This window comes from Miscanthus floridulus, chromosome 18 (genome assembly GCF_019320115.1).
Source record: "Miscanthus floridulus cultivar M001 chromosome 18, ASM1932011v1, whole genome shotgun sequence".
Taxonomy (NCBI): domain Eukaryota; kingdom Viridiplantae; phylum Streptophyta; class Magnoliopsida; order Poales; family Poaceae; genus Miscanthus; species Miscanthus floridulus.
Window position 1 is genome coordinate 21,676,498 of NC_089597.1, and position 20,127 is coordinate 21,696,624.

A 20,127-nucleotide genomic window follows, 5' to 3' on the forward strand; every position below is an offset into this window, starting at 1 on the left:
TATGAACCAACATTTTGAAACACTTATGAAAATTTTGCAAGCCTAACTAGTTGAAACATAAAGCAACAAACAGAGGCGTGTAGGATTTCAAACCACGTTATGAGAGTCAAGTATATTTAGTTCACTCCTCAAAGCATAGAACCTTGACTCATCGAGAGGCTTTGTGAAGATATTGGTTAGTTGTTTTTTGGTGCTCACATGATGAATTGTGATATATCCTTTGGCTTCGTGGTCTCTCAAGAAATGATGATAGATGTCCATGTGTGTTGACGGTAGTTATCATACATATTCAACCATTAATTAAACATGTATAAGGGCATAAATGAATCACCAATGTAGACTTAGGGGTTTAAACTAACAAATTCCACAAGTTTTGGTGAATCTGTGTTTTCAGCAGGATTTAATCAGAAAACCACCAAGGGGGGCCTAATCGTCAAAGAAAAATACAGAATCTCACTGTGGTACCTACGTGGGAAGACTCTAGAAGGATCCAAGAGCCACGTCACTGAAGCAAAGGACTAGAGGATGACATGTGGGGATACACGGCCCCACTATCAGGCCACTCAGCTCCTGGTGGGCCCACCTATCAGCCAACTTTCTACGTCAGTTTCCTACCGCCTTTGAGAATGCATCTAGGTCATTGCTTAAGTTGGTTTGATCTAAGGGCTCATGTTGGACCCTCAGGGCTATATAATCTAGCCCCTACCTCTCCCCCTAGGCATAAGCCTCATTTAATCCTGAGAGCTAAGAAGCCAGAAACCCTAATTCATATGTCCACCAGGATCAAGGCTAGCAATCAAGAGAAGATTAGTCCTCGATAGTGTAACACCCTCGGTGTTACACTGTAAATCTTTTGCTAAAACATGTCATGAGCATCATGGTTATGTGTTAATGCATGTGATATAGTATGTAGATCAATTTCTATCACTCGAAACGATCGTCGGAAACGCGAAACGAAAGCTACATTTCAATGTCGCGTTATATCACTTAGGGTTTTAAACAAATTTTTATTGAACGAAAATGCTATAGAACGCATAGATGAAACTTTAATAAAGTTTGTAGTACAAACTTTGTAGGTGATGATGAAATACCTGCGCTCGAGAAATGAATTCCCTAGCTAGCATGGTTGGTAGCTTGGAAATCGAAGTTGACGCGAATCCGAGCAAGACTTAGTCAAATTTCTTAAGTCGGAAAATGGTTCGACAAGGCCAAGTTTGGCAATTTTTGTAGGAGATTTGGCTTAAGTAGTGAGGTGGTTTTTGGGCTGGTTTTAATAGCTCAATATGCCCTCTTATGAATGTCGTAGGTGGTTTAGCATTTGAAGCATCGAATTGGATTTTTGGAACGCTTTAAAAAGCGTGCATGTCACGTTTTGGGCCGAGTCCTCGCGCAGGCGCGGTCACCTACCTTGGCGCCCGGTGTCGCGTGCACGCATGCCCGCACACATGCCACCACGCTGGCTGGGTCTGCCTCTGGCCGCCTTGAGCCAGCTGTGCGGCTGGTGCAGCGCTGCTGGCCCTTGCCAACCCGTTGCCCGCTGCCTCCACGCGTCGCTCACACCGCGCATGGCCTAGCTGTAGTCATGCTACCGCCACGTAGGCCCTGGCCATCGCTACCCTAGCTGATCTGGCCAGCGGGGCCTGTCGCTGCCGTGCTACTGGCCACTGCCACCGCTGTCGCGCTGCATGGTTCTACCACCTTCTGGTTCGCTTACACAGGACTATGCGCATGTGGCCGCACTTGGCCTGCTGTGGCCAGCACATGGCCCTGCCTGCACCATTGCCTTACCACACGTGGAGCTGCCCCCCTCATCGTTGTGCCATCGTTTCACCATTTATGGCATCATAGCCGCTGACCATGTCTCGCTGCCACTATCCGCATCCCGCCTGGGCCGGACAAGCCGAGCTCCGACCGACTCTCCCCTGCTCCTTATCGTTTCCACCCGACGCGATGCCACCCCTACATCCGGCAGGGAGGAGTTGCCATTGTCTGATGACCCACTCCTCTGGCTCCGCATTTACTCCTCCAGCTGGCTAGACTTGCCTCTCCCTCCCTCTCTTGGCCCATTGTGGCCATCAGCTTGTCTTAAGCCAAAGGTACCCCCATTGGCGCCAACTATCCCCTCCTTCCAAATTTGTTGTAATCCAATCACATCCATCTAATTAACCATGAACCCAACTAGCTCTAGAGGTTAGCTCACGATTAGAGTCGACCTGACGATCCTTCATCCCCTAGTGAGGTACTGTGGAGTATTTTCCCCACGGTGGTCCGCCATGGCCGAGCACCCACCCCGATGGCATCATAGAATGGGCGCGGGTAACAGTTCTTGCATGACCCGCGGCCCACCGTGCACGGACAGTATGGATTTAGTGTCCCGTAGGGACCATGCATCATATGCTTCGTCACCATCTTGTAGAGCTCATGGTACTTCTTCTTGTTTGGTAGCTCTGCACTGATAATCATGTCATATTGCTCGGGACATGTGAGCTTGTACTTCCATTCCATTATCAACAAGAAGTGTGCATGCGGCAAACCCCTCTTATGGAACTCCACTATATATACGTAGGCCTTCACCTTCCCAAGTATGTCTTTCTCCATCAACATTTTCCTTATCGCCTCTAACTTTGCTCTGAAGACCCGTGTGACGAGATCTGGGTGGTCCTGTGGTGTCTGGCCTGGATAAAGTTCATTCTTGATCTCATCGCAGTTAGGGTTGCATGTCATTGTGAGGAAGATATCAGGTTTACCATACTTTCACACCAGAGCCATTGCATCCATGTATCAGCGCCTCATATCATGGGGTCCTCCGATGAATGATGAAGATAGGACAGTACGCCTTACGACATTCTCAGTAGATCCTTCACCCGAATGCATGCTATTCACCAAACCTTGGTATAGGTCAGCCCTCAAAGTATCCTAATTGTTCCTCATGTAGTCTAAACACGAGCTCTCAATCTTGATGTAGGTGTCGACGGTGAACTGCTGGAAAAGACGTCGACCATAGAGTATTGGATTAAATATCCCTGGCCGCATCTGGACTTGTAGCAGTAGTAGTCATGCACGGAGACACATGTATTCGAAACAGGTTCTATAGGGAGACATTGTTCGGATTAGTATCATGCATTAACAGAAAAGAGTTTATATTGCATTATTGAAAAGAGTTCAAGTTACCTCCATCATCATCGTCACCATTCTCAGCATGCTTTTTGTGGATTGCTCGAGCTTGATCAACTTGAGCCATAGTCACACCCACTTTTGGAATGCAGTTGTGCCACCTGAGCTCACCCATTGGAAAGAACATCGGGTATGACAGTGGGTCGTACCATGCATTATATGAGCAGATGCCGTGTATAGACTAATCCTTCCCTTGCAGGAGAACCCTATGCTCGAATTGGCCATGACGCTTACTCCCCTCAACCTAGATGGCGGCCACCTCTGATGTCAATGGCACGTTATATGTTCTCTGGTCAAGCCGCTGAGGTTCAACTCGACCCGGTAATCCTCGAGGTTTTCAACGTGTCCCATACTCCTTAGTTGCTGAGAGTAGAGATTCCCATTAAAGATACTAACCAATTGCTCTATAACTTCTCTGTCTTTTTGGGTGCATTGCTCACAGCACTTGCTCATCCGATGCTCGAGGGACGGATCGTCGTCATAAAAATAAAGCTCGAGGTGTCTCTTTTCGACACCATCCTCTTTACCAAATGATCGTATGTTATGGTAAATCTAGCCATGGGCATGGAATGTGTAGACACCGCAGATTCGTATGTTAGTGGTCACATGATCTAGGTGGCAGTACAGAGAAGTGAAAGAGAAGTGGCCATTGAAATATCTGATGTTTGCACGAAAGTGCCTAGCATCAGCGTCTGAGCTTGACCACAACCTCATGAGCTCTGGTGGCATCTCAGGAGTTGAAAGATGAATCTTTCCACCCTGACAAAAGAATCCGGGCGGTTCACCCTCGAATTTCTTTGCGTTGCAGTGCTCGTAGTTCGGCACCGTCGGTAGCATGTGTGACTCTAACGGGACATTAGGCTCACTGTTCTCTTCCTCATCCATGTCGAGAATGTGCTCAATGTCGGTTCCCTCCTCGTCGTCTTCTAACAAAATGTTGATGTGTTACGTGTTGAAAGAAAGTTTATGAAAGAATGTTTTGACTATTACACGATGTACCTTGTCCGGCGAAAAATTACGCCTCATCCTCTTCCTCGTCCTCCTCAAATATGACATCCTCATCATAGTCTGTGCAACACTGCCACATATATGATGAGAGAAACATAATGGCATACAAAAAAACAAAAAAAGAATAAATTTAATAAAGAAAATACCATCCTCGACCATAGAGTCTGGCGTATGAGCTTGTGCACCGTTTGGAGGCATTGAAGAGGTACCGTCAACTACAGACAGTTGTGTCTGTGTACCTATGCAATTATTAGGTGGTGGAACTAGAGTTTTCTAGGTGACACCACCCGTAGTAACAAAAGGTATGAGTTTTTAGAATAGAAGAGCGAAGGTGAAAGTAACGACAATATATACTGATCAAGGCTAATTACCGTTGTAAACCACACTCGGTTGAGTTGGGTCGTTTGAATCATTGCACTTTCCATCCGCACACCCTCTAGCACTTCTTCCAATGTTTGCTTCAAAAGCCCGATTGCGATGGGATAGAAGGGCATTTCTCTCTCCAGTGGTCACTCATTGCCTATGTATGGTCTATGTCGCAGCCACTTCAGGGGTCTGGACTTCTGGATTTTAAACTTTAGTCGGCGCGACGTTAACAGGCCTGCCCCTTAATTCACGTATTTTCATCTCGTGTGAAGGCGCTTCATGCGATTGAGGTGAAGAAGGGAAAATAAACTGAGGGCTCTCCATGGCTATTGAGTCTAGATGCAAATTGTTTGCTCGGTGTTCTCTCATCATCCTATTGTATTTTTTCTTGCTCTCTTTTCGTTTCAACTCCTTCTCTTGTGGAGTCATTTGCAATTTTCTTGTAGCATTTTTCTATGCATACAAGTCACGCCATCTCTTATTTAAAAGCGCCTTTTGTTCAGGAGATATTGCAGCCCTTCATGCTCTATCTAGCTCACGCTTATGCTCTTTTGGACACGTGACAATATTGTCGATGGAACTGGATGCATTTACAACACCTATATATAATAGAAAAGTACGGTCTCAAATAAAATACAGAAGGGCACATATTACAAGAACATTAATTTATTATTACATTGTCATGAACCACAGTTGGGTTGCCCACTACACTTTTTCTTCTCAAATAGATAACATTAATGAAAAAAACAATGTACCTGGGTTTAGATCAAGTGATGCATCAGTCATGCCAATCATGCCACTTTGATCTATACATTTATTAGAGTATTCATCTACATATATATAATAACATGATATTAACCTTGGCCTCGACATCATACAAACACAAGAAAAAATAATTAGTATTTAGGAAAAAACCAAAATGGTACATGTGTTATCTTTATCAATCTTCATGGGATTGTATGAGTTGTTTCGATGTAGCCAGTCACTATCTTCATAGACATCAGTGCTTTCCGTGGTCGAATAAACTCCAACTGATACCACATGGCATTCACTATATATTGAATAAACTAAAAATGGCAACACTGAATTCAGAAAAGCAAAATTAGATTTACCTGCTTTTTTCCGATGATATCGTTCACGACGCTTTCTATTTTTTTCATTTCTTTCTTCCCGAGTCATTGTCGTCAATCGTGCATTTTCCCTTTCCCCTTTTAGCTTAGTGGCATCCGTGTTTTCCTTTATCTAATGATACTTTTCCCTAAGTTTTTTATTTTTTTCATCCCTTTCTTCTTGAGTCATTAATGCATGACGTGCTTTTTCTCTTTCTCTTTTATGCTGCGCACGTTCATCTATTTGCCCTTGTGAATTTGATGTTGTATGGTCACCTGTTTAAAAATAAGTTGATAAATATTTGCTTAATTACCATAAATAATACAAGTGAATGCGTCTATGGACATGAGTATAAATAATTACCTCCATTGATGATGTTTGTCAAGTCTTCAAATGGTGCACGACCTTCATTATTTTGCATATGTTCTATTGTGATTTCACTGAACACAAAATTAACCAATAAATTTGTATTATCAAACTTGTCCATGAGAGAGTTGATAAAAAGTTCCATTGACGCTACAAAGAGTGAAATACTCCCTCCGTCTAAAAAATGTACTTTGACTAAGTTTGTATTAGAAAATACTGATATTTATGATACAAAATAAGTACCATTAGAGACACACATGCTAAAACTATTTACTCGCAGAGAAGGTGGCTAGCGACGTGGACTCGCGTAGAGGCGGCCGGCGGCGCGGACGCGCGGGAGGCGGCCGATGGTGCGGAGATGTAGGTTGTTCCTGAAATTAATACAACATCTGGTCTTCCTTTTATTTATTGAACTACATCCGAAACCCCATCAGCATCTTGCGTCATTCCTTCGGTTGTTCCTGAAATCAAGCGTTCAAAATTTATATATAAGAACCTAATCTAAGCATATCAACAGAAATAGACACTATGAAGCAAAAAAAGCCTAACAATAACTGAATTATTTTTTGTATCTTTTCATCTCAGGTATGGTTGTGAATGGCTAATTGGAAAAGAAAAACACAAGAATTCCCAAGTGCACTGAATTACTGGTTGCAGATATGATGAATCTTCACAGCACCCAAACTGAAGAATGCATAGATAGTCATGATAGCATACACTAAACCTGACAGTGCAGCTATTTAAAATTGATATGAATCGTCGCAGCAACCAAACTGGAGAATCGATGAATACCCATGATGGCATACACCAAGTAATAAAAGCAGGAGTAAACTCACGTTTTGCCATTCAGATTCCTGATGGAGAAGGGTTAGAGGGTGGGTTTACACAGTAATAAACTTCAAGTAGGACGTTCCACAAGTAGTCATATTTATATATTTTTTATTTTTTTAATATTAGGCGACCATAAATTTTTCAGCAAAACTGATAATTAGAAAGGCTGGTTTGACAAAACAACAAAGCATGCCCACATGCTTAGCGTTCTTGTAACCCGTAGCTAGGCATAGAAAATTGATTGTTAGGAAACTATAAATATCTTCATGACAGTCAACTTGAACAAATACTAACCTTAGCAGATTTAACCAAGGAGCCAGTAACGAAATAAATTTTGACAATGATGAAATGGCATTCTGATGTCCAAATTATTTATCAGACTCTTTCAGCAATTGTCTAATCTACATACAACTCAAAGAGCATCCCATGAGTGATCTATAAAAATAGTCCATATTATGGAAAAACAATTAGCTTTTTTACAGTGTAAAAATAACAGAGAAAGAGCAGCATGGATATATTATATAAAAGCATAGTAGGTTTGATTTTGAATCCCACACCGACTTTCAGTTTCCTCATTCCCCCCCTTGAGTATATATTCCATGCTAAAATTCAGAGGGTAATTGTGCAATCAGATGGAACATGCAGCATGAGACTGATTAATCTCCAGACACCCTTTATGATACTACTTGCTAAAAATCACATGTGCTAAAAATTCTCGACGCAGGTCCATCTACGAGGACACAACCACCAAAGTTTGCTAGCATGAAGACACATTTTGTCGAACATGTTGCCCGCGTTACATTCCCCACTTAGGTGTCCGCTTTTTCGCACAGAAGGGAGAGCAGGGAAGGGGTGTGCACACCTTGGTTGACCACCTGCGCCGCCGGGATGCCGCATATGGACGCGTGCGCCGCCTCTAGCACGGGACGACGTGCCACCTCATGGTGGTCAGCTTTGGTGGCGCTGACGAGCTGGAAGGCGAGCCCGGTGTCCTGGGCGAGGATATGGTGGATGTTGTCGAGGAGCGACACCTGGAAGTGGCACAAGCTGAGCGCGTCCTTCTTCACCAGCACCACGGTGCCCCTGATCCGGCCCTCCAGCCCCGTGGACGCCGCGCCGCCTCACAGTGGTCGAAGGCGTGCAGCACGGCCAAGCGGGGAGTCACGGAGGGGAGGGGAGCGATGCCGTGATCACAAGGGGAGTGACGAGCAGGGAGGAGACCAAGGCAGATGGAACACGTGAGCGTGAAACCAAATAAAAGGAGAAAAAAGCTGTCCCTTTTGCAAATGCAAAGAGGGGAAGTAATTAAATGTAGGCAGATTTTGCAAGGTTCTCAGAAATGTAAAGATATTCCTTTTATCTTAATTCTCTTTTCTTCTGTGTTAATTCTCTTTCCTTTTGCTCGTTGCCATATATGCTGGTGCATGCAAACATGCAATGTGTATATGGATAGCACAATAATTTTCTACTTCCTATTTTGCAGTGATTTCTCTAGCACATGACAGACAATATTCAATCAAGGAGATATCGTGGGATCGCAGACGTGGGCAGACAGATGAACCAAAATAAATGTCGTATCAAAAAATATTCACGCTTTGTTCTTTTTAGTTGTAGGAGATTATTATTACTTTTGACTTTTCTCCTATCATTCACCTGGCACGAACGAGAAGGCGCGCGACGAGCGTGAACCTTCGAGCAGGGCACGAGCGGGAAGCCAGACCATGGTGAAGGAAGGACGTGAGGAGACTGGGTGGCCCAATAAAGAAACTGAAATCGGCCCACTACGCGCGACGCGAAAATAATTCTGGGGGTCGGCGGACGGCTTCCCACCACCATGGTCGGTGGCTAGACGTGCCCTGGCCCTTGGGAGATCTTGGGCAGTGGGCACTGGAGGAGGTCAGGAGGTGAATACGTAGGATGATCTGGGCGTGTTTTTTTCTCTAGTCACTAGAGATTAAAGCAGGAACTAAAATGGTATTTGTTTGAATGGACTAGAAGGGACTAAAGGGCTGAAAAAAAACTAAAATATCAAAATAGGAACTAAAATGGTGTTTGTTTGAATGGACAAGAAGGGACTAAAAGACTGAACAAAGACTAAAATATCATTCTTCTTCCTTAGGACAGAGGCCATGGAGAGGGAGCGCCTACCAGAGCTCGCCAGCTCGCCGGGGAGAGGGAGCGCCCTCTGGAGCTCGCCAGCTCACAGCGCTGGGGCGCGGCGGGGCGGACGGGTTGGGGCGGCCTCGCTCGCTGGCGCTGGTGCCAGGCCGCAGCCCCCGCGTCCGTTGGAGCTCGCCAGTTCGCGGCGCTGGGGGAGCGGCGGGGCGGACGAGTCGGGGCGGCCTCGCTCGCCGGCGCTGGTGCCAGGCCGCGGCGCAGCGAACGCGCGGGGCGAACTCCGGCCAAGCCACCGCGCGACTTACGGTTCTTATGCATTTTAGTCTCTGGTCCCTGTGTTTAGTCCCTGGTGTTTGATTTAAATAGACTAAAAATAATTAAAATTTAATCGATAGTCTCTCCTCTCGTGGGCCAGAGGAGGTGCGTGAGGCCTTGGGAGGTGAGGGTCTCAGGTCACGAGCCAGTACCACCGTAACATTTTCGTACCATTAAGAAAAACGTAAAAACATAAAAAAACTGCAAATTAAAATGACTTATATAGACTGAATACACAAGGTGTCGTGAACTGAAATTTGTTGAAGCTAGGTAAAAAATAGTTTTTTTTTCAAAACTTGAGACCCTGTTGCCGGTCAAAAATAATGATCCGAGCTCTACACTAGTTGGGGCGGGTAGATTTTTTATAAGGAGGTGTGTGACCCATGATAGTATAGATTTTGTGAAAAGTGCATTGTTTAGGCCGGACGGATACCTAAGTAGAAGATACCTTAACCTTCGGTACGCACGACAAATCCTTGAAAGGGTTTGGACACAAGGCTCGGGTGTACGGTCGAATGCCCGAGCCACGAGGCGCGAGCTAAGGATGGCAACGGGTGGAGCCCAAGGCACCTAAAACCGAAACCAAAACTGAAAAAATTGAATCCGCCCCGAACACTAATTTGAGTGGAAATCCATCCCCACGGTCTGTGAACTGAGGGGCGAAGAAAATCGTTACAGCCGTGGTGTGCTTGGCGCAATTGTTGCATTCTGCCATCGAGAATCGACTTTTCGGTTGTTTCAAATGGGCTCAAGGTTGATGTAGATTTGGAGTTTGGCACTCACAGACACCCGTCGTGCTGGGCCCACAAGAGCATCAACCTCTACGGCTGTGCTTGACACCATGTTCATTGTGTCACAGAGTTTTTATGCTTAATGGTCAGGCTATTAGTCGTCATTTAACCTGTTCGTTTGGTCGTATTTGGCTTATAAGCCATGGCTTATTAACCAATAAACATTATTTTTTTCTCACATCAAATCAGTATACGGTACTTTCAGCCATGACTTATAAGCCAAATAAGCCCAAACGAACATGTCAATTGTGTCACGGTGTTTACATGTTCAATGATCAGGATATCAGGCTGTCAACGTGTCACAACGTTTTCAGGTCTCTTTGGCAGGATTTTTGTGGTGAATTTTTCACCAATTTAAATTTAATAAATCCCTACCAAACGACATATACAAAAGTACAAAACCATGCTAACAATAATGAAACCGAAGTTTTTTTCCCCCAGAAGCCGAGCCACAGAAACAAGGCTCATCTTGAACCCCAGTCCTGCCAAACAGGCGTTCAACCCGAGAGACCAGCACACCACACCACCCGTTGCGCACTCGGCCCACCTCCCGAGTTCGTCGCCGCTTTCCCCTCTCTTCCCGCGCCGGCACGCTCGCGTCGCGGCCCCCCATTCTCCTCCAAAACCCCGGCCAAAAACCCTTCGAAAGTCGAAATCCCGTTCGTCTTCCATGCTCCACCCGCACGCCGCGATGCTCCGCTCGCCCTCCTCCCTCCGCTCGCTCCTCCACCTCTCCCGCCGCCGCCTCCTCCCCACGAACCCTCGCCTCCCCAGCTCCCCGCTCTCCGCCCGCCCGCGCTTCCTGTCCTCTTCAACCTCGCTCACACCCGGCGGCGCTGGATGGGCCACCTACGACCCGCTAACCGACAGCCTCAGCGCCTCCGTGGCGCTCCCTTCCGCCTCCGCCTCCGATTCCGAGGCCCCCGCTGTGTCGGATGCCTGGGGCGTCTACGACCCCGTCTCGGGCCGCATCGTCAAGCAGGGGTCCGCACCTCCTTCGTCGCCCACCACCATGGAGGAGAAGGACGAGGAGAAGGATGAGGAGGAGGAGGAGGAGGAGGAGGAGGAGGGGGAAGAGGCGGGAAAGCTCGAGGACGAGGAGAAGGCGGGCGTAAAGGAGAAGGGGAAGAAGCAGGCGAGCGCTCTCCGCGGGAATGGCCAGGTCAGGTGGTCGTCGGTGGCGGCGGCGCGGAGGCCCGCGGGTAAGGGCGGCAAGGAGAGGAGCTCGTACGTGTGCAGCAACTGCGGGGAGGGCGATTCACAGTGGTGGGGCAAATGCCGCCACTGCAATGCGATGGGGACCGTGGACAAGTACGTCCCAGGGCCTGACGGCGGTGGTGCCGCTGTGGAGGGGTCGCACCACATCGGCCGATCGTGGATTCCTCAGAAGGCCAAGGAGATGGTGCCGCAGAGCCTTCAGGAGGTGAACAAGGGGGTCGATCAGGCACAGTGGCGCATACCCCTGTAACATTTCTCACCCAGCTCAATATTTGTCATTATGAGAAATTTTTGAAGTCTGTATTCAGTGGCTTCTTATCTAATGCATTGGGGAAGCAATTGAATAGACAGATGAAGTTATGATGTTAAAATTTGTGATTGTTCTATTGCTTACGTGGGAGTCAGCCTCAATATATTATCTCCATGCAATTCAATTAATGGGCAACTCTTTGAGGAATTTCGTTCTTTCTTCTTTCATTATGAGCTGATGGCATATGTATTTGTCTTCTTTGTAGGTGGGGGAGTTTCGGGATGGAGATCTCTCGAGTGCTTGGTGGTGGCATTGTTCCTGGTAAAACATCACTTAAATTTTATGGCACTGGTTGAACACAATCTTTACCTTCCAGCCCTTCAGGCGGCAGGATCAGGGTTCATATTTGCAATAAACTTTTGGTTGCACTAAAGCTTTTATACTGCTGAGAGAAATAACGTTCCAGTAAATATGCTGCTGCTTAAGTGCCAATCCTTTTAGAATTTTATGCTTCTCGCCTTCTCCTATCTGAAATGGCACCAAATCAGGCTTACAATACTACATAGTGAATCTATAGCAAACTATATATGTGCTGGTAGGTAACATATAAGTTATAATTGCCTTGTGATTCCAGACTGTTTTAAATTGCTCTGAGTTAACTCACGACTTAGCTGCACCTCAATAGTGTTACAAGTTTTCTGCTCTACATGCCACACTTTTTCTGATTGTTCTTCTTGGCTTTGGCTCCTTTGCATTTCTTCTATGTGTTATTTGGCAAACCACCAAGCATAGGATTTTTTAGATACCATAAGAAGCATTCCCTGTTGTGATTACTAGTTTTGAGAAAGATAAATGTGGAGTTTATCTGGAGCCAAGCATAGAGTAGGAATCATCCTAGCATCTGATAGTAGGCATACTTTCTTTTTTCCCTTTCTGATTGATTTTTTTTCCTGTAAATCAAGTGTCAGCAACTAGCATGTTGTCTTGTGTTGTAATTTTCACATTGTGGACTGATGTAAAAACTTTCTGTAATAATGATGCACAGCTCTCCTGCGTATAATGACAGCTGACATGTCATAAATATTTCTTTATCCCATGAATCAATCTGTTCCATCAAACTTATGCAGGATCCTTGATTTTAGTCGGTGGGGATCCAGGTGTTGGCAAAAGTTCATTGATGTTACAGGTATAGGATAATACACATTTGGCTATCAGGTGTTAGTTTGACCTGCTTATTTTCTTTGCACGTTCATTTTGTCCACCTCATACCCTTCAATATATTTCTGATTGATTTCTTCCATTTTGAGTTATGCAGTTTCCTATAACATCGTAACTTAACTTTTGGTATGTAACAGATGTTTCTCTTGCTGGAGTCTGAAAAACGTGTTTTCCCATTTTCTGTACTTGTAGCTTGCTTCGAATATATTGGAGGGTTTCAAGGCCAAGGAGTCTTCTCCTGTTGTATATGTGTCTGGTGAGGAGGTTAGTTATGACAAGCATTCCTTTATCGGACTTCACGATTTCTTAAATCCTTATGGTCTTATCCGATCTCTGTAACTTGCACGTCCTTATTATGTTGTCTTATTCTCTGAAACTTCTTGGACGGATCTATATGATCGTTCATGTTTCTTCTGTCCAATTATTTGTAGAATCTTAGAACACTCTTTGCTAACTTTGTAACTCTGCTCCAGAGTATTGAGCAAATTGGAAACAGGGCTGACCGGATGAGTATCACGTCTAGCAACTTGTACCTCTACTCTGGTACGGATATTGAGGTAGTTTTCTCAGTTGGCACTACTTGTGCATACTCCTAAATTTATTTGGATCATAGATCCATTTTTATGTAAGGTCAACATACACTAGTCTTTATTACCCTTGGGAAACTCCTTGTAGTTCCATCAAATAAAGTTATTGTCACATGATGCTCTGGAGTGCCAAAAGTATGTAGGAAACTCTGTGTTCATCTCAAATCTCGTTTTTCACATATATGGGATTTCCTCACGACAGCTAATAAGACTACTGATAGGGTAGGTATTTTGTTCTGTGCTCATGTACTCAGATTTACCATTTAGAGTTCAACATGCATCAATATTACCCTTGTCTGTAATTTTTCTATAAAACTACTAAAATGTTTTGTACCAATATTGTTCAAAATTAATATCAACAAAGCAAATTTAACAGTTTGAGAACCAAATAATTTGATGATTTTTTTACAATACTGATTATCTAATAAAACAGAGCAGTCTGCATGCGATCTAAAAAGTAGATTTAACAGATGATAATAACCCTGACTAAAAGAATTATAGGATCTCTTTTTATCAGTTGTTCTTATTAAAATATTCCTCGGAAGAAACCTTAGGAGCCCCTCTGATTCTTACGTACAGTTGCTGGTCCTCTAAAATATTTGTTTCACAGGATATCTTGGACAAAATCCAACCGCTCTCTCCAAAAGCTCTTATTATCGATTCAATTCAAACAGTTTATGTCAGATCATTTGCTGGAAGTGCTGGTAATTTGTCACAGGTGCTTCTATCAGTTCACCTAACCTAATAATTTCCTGATTATACTAGCATGCCATGTCTTCCCATTATTGACTGGTTATTTATATTAGCTTTAATTACTGTTATACCCAATCAGTTTCATTCACTTTTTCCATGATAATGATAGATACTGTTATGACTGGTTGCAAATCTCTCTTACTTTTCTGGATAACAGGTTAAAGAATGCACCTCTGCCTTGTTACGATTTGCAAAGCTGACTAATATCCCTGTTTTCTTGGTAAGCTAAGCACCATGCAAGAAGTTTGCCATTATTTATGAAACATACTAGACAAATGTCTGCCTTTATTTCTACTTATTAGTTGCACCCTGTCTATTCTTCTTTACTTCTCAGATTGGACATGTTACGAAAACTGGCGATATTGCTGGTCCTCGCCTCTTAGAGCACATAGTGGATGTTGTTCTTTATATGGAGGTTGGTGAATTACTGCATCCAAATATTGTGCCACACACAAAACAAATACTTGATTCTGCCTGGGAAAATTCTAAATGATTTTCAAAGGTCAAATATGAACATTTCTTGAGCTTTTCAAATGTTTTTTATGTGTTGTTTTTCTTATCATAGAAGATATAATGATCTAGCTCATACAGGTAGTACTTGTTTGTACTTTGTAAACGTGTAAGATGATAAACATGTGAAATGCTAAAATGATAAAGCTTTAAAATATGCTTCTTATTTCAAATCTTATTTGCACAATTTCATGTATTCTAGATGTTAAACCTGACAAAAGCTTCTTGTTCTCATTTCAGGGAGAGAGGTGCTCATCCCATCGATTGCTGCGGTCAGTGAAGAACCGTTTTGGTTCAACTGATGAGGTATGCTCCTATGTCTTAAACGAAATTTGCTCCATACACAAATATTAGTGCTGCAATACTGGATTAATCTGCAAAATGGGCACGACTCATGATTATGTTGGGCATAGATGCTATTTCCTGATTCATGTGAACTGACAAGACAAACCCTAGATGACACAATTCCGGCATTCATCTACTATAACTAATTTACTTGGTTATAATACTAATGTATTTGAACAAAGGCTAGTCCATTGGATTTCACAGATTACTAGACGTTGCTGGAGCAAAATGTAAGTCATTGACATTTTGCATTCTATTGTTTTGAATTATCACATATTCAAACTTGTTTCTGCCCTTGGGCTTGAAACAAAGTTACAAACTTATGTACCAAACAAGTTTCTAGTGGAGGGCAATGGTGCACATGGATTAATGAGGTAACGGTAACGGACAACGATAATCCTATTCATGAATACAAGTTTCATGAGAAAAGAATGCCAATAATCATTAGCTTTCCCCTTCTGATCTGACTTCTGCCTTGCCCTAGCCCTTCCCTTTCCATTTACCCCAATAATCATGGTCTTCCATCATTTGCCTTCCCTTAATGTGCTGGCATTGTCCATCTAGAGCTCTGCCCTTCTCTTGCCAGATTGGGTGTTACCTTCTTCAGTCTCTTGTTCATGGACATCATCTTCATAAAATAAGACTCATACAAGTGTAGCATTGTCAACGAGGTAGTTGTTACTGGAGTGGGATCCTCTGTTAGGAGAGCATAGTGTGTACTGCTGTGTAACTCCATAATTTTGGCTGTCTAATCAGAATCCCTGCTACAGAACCAACCAGTATCTGCTACAATTTATCTTGTGAATATCCGTGTTGTAAACCTTACATTTGAGATATATTTACCTATCCTCTTTTTAACTTTATATCCCTGTTCATTTTGTTGTTCATACGACATCAAACTGTTCTTTTTGGAAGATATTAAAGAACCCGTATTCACTTGTTCTCTTTTCTCTTACTGTTCCAGCTTGGTGTATTTGAGATGGCTGAATTTGGTCTGCAAGCTGTTCTGAATCCAAGCCAGATGTTCTTAACTGAGCATGACTCTGATTCTGAAATTCTGGCTGGGCTTGCTGTAGCTGTTATTTTAGATGGATCTAGGACCTTTGCTCTTGAAGTTCAGGTACTTCAGTCTTCATATGGTTACTGGTATCTTATTGAAGTGGCTAAATTATTTTTCTTCCAGTGTTTCACATTGTTTCTTTCTTACCATAGTACTATCATATACTTGAGCTATGAGTACCTACCTATAGTTTAAGTTTAAGGGACTTCTGTGAGGCGCAATTTCTTCCATTTGCAGGCATTATGTGTTTCTGGTTCTCATCGTTCTGGACAAGTAGTTGGCATACCGTCAAGCAGGGCTGATGTCATAATCTCTGTAAGTGTCAATACATCCCAGCCAATAAAGCACTGCACCTAGCATAAATGCCTTTTCTTTGTTATTTTTGGCATTAAAGCTGCATAAATAGCACTAGACTTGACTTTTGTATCCATCTCGTCATTTTGTCAGTCAAGTTCACATTAGTTTGATCATGCTTGCCATAACCCTTTGCCATAGCACCTTAAGCTGAGTTACCAGATTAGATGTCATCTCATTTCAACAAGTCATCTGTGCTAGAATGAGTTAAGCTTATTATAAATGTGGACAGTTCTCTGATAAGTTTATCATATGTATATTAGCCTTCTAGCAGAATTAGTTTTGCATGTTTTCTTGCTTATCTGCTGGAATAAGAGAAAAAAGGAGGTTATGGTTTACAGATGACAGGATTAAACATGTGGGATGTGTGTGTCTTTTTTGAAATTACAACCATTGACACAATCACACAAAGCACACATGGCTCTGCACGTCTATGTGCTGGTACTTGCTTTGATTTTACATCGACCAGAGATAAATTCATGAGCTCAAGGAGAAGTACACACTTTTCACTGAGACATGCTCACACCAAGTTGCACAACCAAAATTTGATCCCTGGTTAGAGTCGTACACCCGTGAGCCACAATTCAACCAATTGGCCAAGAGTTTCTTACCTAAACTTTGTGAAATGATATTTACTTTTCTTGTTTTGTAGGTTCTTATGAAGCAAGCAGGCCTAAAACTTCAGGATAGTGTAAGTTCATATATATAACTATTACTATGTCAGGCAATATATATTTCTTTACAGTGTGTTGGTGTTAATTCTGAGATACAAATATATAACTATTACTATGTCAGGCGATATATATTTCTTTACAGTTTCTTGGTGTTAATTCTGAGATACAATCAGTTGGCTGCCACTACATGTAGGCTTATTACTTGCATCAATGTGGTCTGATGACTTAATTTGCACTAACATTAGAGCAGGTGGTTTGTTGATGTCCTGACATGTTTGTTGCATTGACACACACTCTCTTAATTTGCTAATTTTGGTTTTTTGGACAATACAGACATGCAGTAATGTTCTATTTTTCTTCTCATGTTCTTCTGGTGCTACATTTCTTGTGCACTGCAGACTATTTTTTTGAATGTTGTGAGTGGCTTCAAGTTGACTGAGACCGCAGGAGATCTGGCCATAGCAGCTTCAATTTGCAGCAGGTAGTAATGTTGTGCTATATTTTAGATAGCTGTTAACGGTACAAGATTTAGTTCTACCTTTGTATAGGTACCTAAGCCCCCCCCCCCCCCCCCCCCCCCCCCCCCCCCCCACACACACACACACACAAGATTATTTCCTATTTCTCATGGTATATTTGTACAGTCATTTGTGATTTTTGGGTTGTAGTTAGAATAACCAAAATTCACTGATAAACTTCCTACTAAGCAGATTGGTGAAGCACAAAGTATGGTTCTATGGTTTTTTGTCATTCTTTTCTGTATAAAAGCAGGTGGGTGGGCCTTTTTGGTATATCTTTTCCACTGTTCTAAGAAATCCTCTTTTCTTGTTTCAGTTTCTTGGAATTTCCTATCCCAAATGATGTTGCATTTATTGGAGAGGTCGGCCTCGGTGGTGAACTTAGAGCTGTAAGTCTTCTTCTGTTTCATGTAATATATGCTTTATCTATAATCTGAGCTGACACTTGACAGGAAAAAGATTACATGTGTTAGTCAATAGGAATAGTGGAGATTAATGTTTGAATTCAGGAAAAAAAATAGAATCACCTATATTATTCTTCCAAGCCTACTTAAACTTCTTCTGTGCTGCTAAAATTTTTGGAAAAAATACTGTCTAAACAAGTAAACACTGACCACAAACTATATCCCCGATTCCCCTACACTTATTCTGGAAGCTATATCCCCAGCCAATATATTCTCACTGGTGTGTTTATCCTGGTCCCAGAAAACTTAACTATAAACAGAGTGTTGTATGGGTGTTTTCAAATGTTAAAAGTGCAAATTACGCCCTTAATAATAAATGTGCTCTCCTGGTCAGATAATTTATACGTTGTGATGATTTAGGTGGCATGCGGAATGTTTTGTGAAAAAAGAACTTTCAATATAAACATTAGAGTTATATGGTCTATGGAGTTTGTTTTAACCAGTTGTAGTAACATTTCTTTCCATTTTCCTTTTTAAAGGTGCCAAGAATGGACAAGCGGGTGATGGCTATTGCAAAGCTGGGATACAAGAAGTGTGTCGTTCCCAAGACCTCCGAGAAGTTGCTCAGACCACTTGATCTTGACATCGAGATCTTGCCCTGCAGCAACCTGAAGCAGCTTATAAACACTGTGTTTACGGAAACAAATTAGGTGCGGACCATCCGTACGCAACACAGTGCGGACACTGTGCATGACATGTGGCCCATGGGACGTGTGATTTTGCAAGCAGGGCCACACGTCAGTAGCACAATCGGTACAGAATCGCATAAGGACGGTCCGTACGCAAATTTTTCCGTGTTTACGCCCCAAGGTTGATGTAGGCGTACAAGATGCCTGGTTTAGCAAATCTGACAGTAGGCACTTAGATTAGAGTATTGCTGTAGGTCAAGGACTTGGCTAGTTGGATTGGTGTAGCATAGTGCGGTAGTGCCAGTTAGAAAGTGGATGGGGTTCAGTGCTGGGCTTCCGTTGGGTTAGTGTAGCATAGTACAGTAGTGCCAGTTAGAGAGTGGATGGTGTTCAGTGCTGGAATTTCGGTCAGAGTTTGCTATTAAGCCTAAGACGGCCTAGAATTTGGATATCTTTTGCGGGAATCAGAAACTATCACGATGTATTGTGGCACACAATCATAATTCCTTGATATCTTTGGAGCCTGTATGGAAGCGTGGTTTTGTATCAACAACCAGTGTGAAAATTTTGCATCTTGAACTAGAAAGGTTGTTTGGATGCCTTGTGAACTAATGTACTCCTGTATGACCGATTCAACTGGAATAAAAAAAACATCTATCTAGGCGCCAATAAAAATAAGACCTCCCTCTTTCTCTTTCTCTATGGCCGCTTTCCAGTGCCTCTCCATCTTTAGGGCCTGTTTGAATGGAAGCCTGGACAAATTATCTAAAAGAAAATATTACCTGTGAGTTGCCTGAAAAGTTGTGTTTTTTGACTGGCTAGACAAGTTTGAAAAATATTGCTTGGTTGGAGGTCTTTGTCTGAAAATATTATTGAGAGCATATGCATAGCGTGGATGTTTATTAAAATGTCGTGAGATTTACATATACTTATATAGCTTGATTTGATATTATTTTTCTCAATCAACTAAAAAATAATTTAATAAAAGAGTTAATTGTACTTAATAATTTAATTATACTTTGCATCCTAATATTGTATGTTTATAATAACAAAGTCCCACATATTTAATAATAGATTAACGGTGATAGATTATTTTTCCAAGTAAAAAAGATTGACTAATTTGTGTTTCATTAAAAGACTAAGCACTGTCATTCATCCAGGCCAATTGCACGCAGCGCCAGGCGCTCGATTTTTGGGCTTGTTCGGTCGGTGTTAAAGTCGGCTAAAACTGATTTGTTGTGAGAGAAAAATATTGTAGATTCTAGCTGATAAGCCGGCTGAGCTGATTTGTTGCGTGGCTGCACAGAACTTGCCTGGTCTGGCAACGTCACCAGGGCCCCATCCAAACGAAGCACAGGCAAGGTGCAGGCAAAGTTGAAGCCAGGCAAAAGGGCTCCAGGGTCGTCTCATGATCTCATCCAAACGAGTCCTTACCCAGCGCCGACTCACCGTGCTGCTGCCCGAGCCC

General features: G+C 42.9%; 1 protein-coding gene and 1 pseudogene across 1 annotated transcript; one reads left to right on the forward strand and one right to left on the reverse strand.

Moving 5' to 3' along the window:
• Positions 1-2,754: 2,754 nt before the first annotated feature.
• On the reverse strand, positions 2,755-8,578 carry LOC136523440 (uncharacterized; annotated as a pseudogene).
• Positions 8,579-10,598: 2,020 nt separating this feature from the next.
• Positions 10,599-19,335, forward strand: LOC136519893 (uncharacterized). Its single transcript, XM_066513277.1, has 15 exons — positions 10,599-11,543; positions 11,813-11,868; positions 12,675-12,733; positions 12,958-13,029; positions 13,239-13,322; positions 13,963-14,070; positions 14,263-14,325; positions 14,440-14,520; positions 14,856-14,921; positions 15,925-16,080; positions 16,258-16,335; positions 17,027-17,065; positions 17,447-17,529; positions 17,883-17,955; positions 18,510-19,335. The coding sequence occupies exons 1-15, from the start codon at positions 10,750-10,752 to the stop codon at positions 18,678-18,680; spliced, it is 1,983 nt and encodes a 660-aa protein (XP_066369374.1). The 5' UTR covers positions 10,599-10,749; the 3' UTR covers positions 18,681-19,335.
• The last annotated feature ends 792 nt before the right edge of the window (positions 19,336-20,127 follow it).

What these genes read in the sequence shown, in the direction of transcription:
- LOC136519893 (XM_066513277.1), top strand. Translation starts at nt 10,750, where the DNA reads ATGCTCCACCCGCACGCCGCGATGCTCCGCTCGCCCTCCTCCCTCCGC. An exon ending in GTGCTGGTAATTTGTCACAG is followed by an intron (nt 14,071 to 14,262) that starts GTGCTTCTATCA and finishes TCTGGATAACAG; the next exon opens with GTTAAAGAATGCACCTCTGC. An exon ending in CTAATATCCCTGTTTTCTTG is followed by an intron (nt 14,326 to 14,439) that starts GTAAGCTAAGCA and finishes TTTACTTCTCAG; the next exon opens with ATTGGACATGTTACGAAAAC.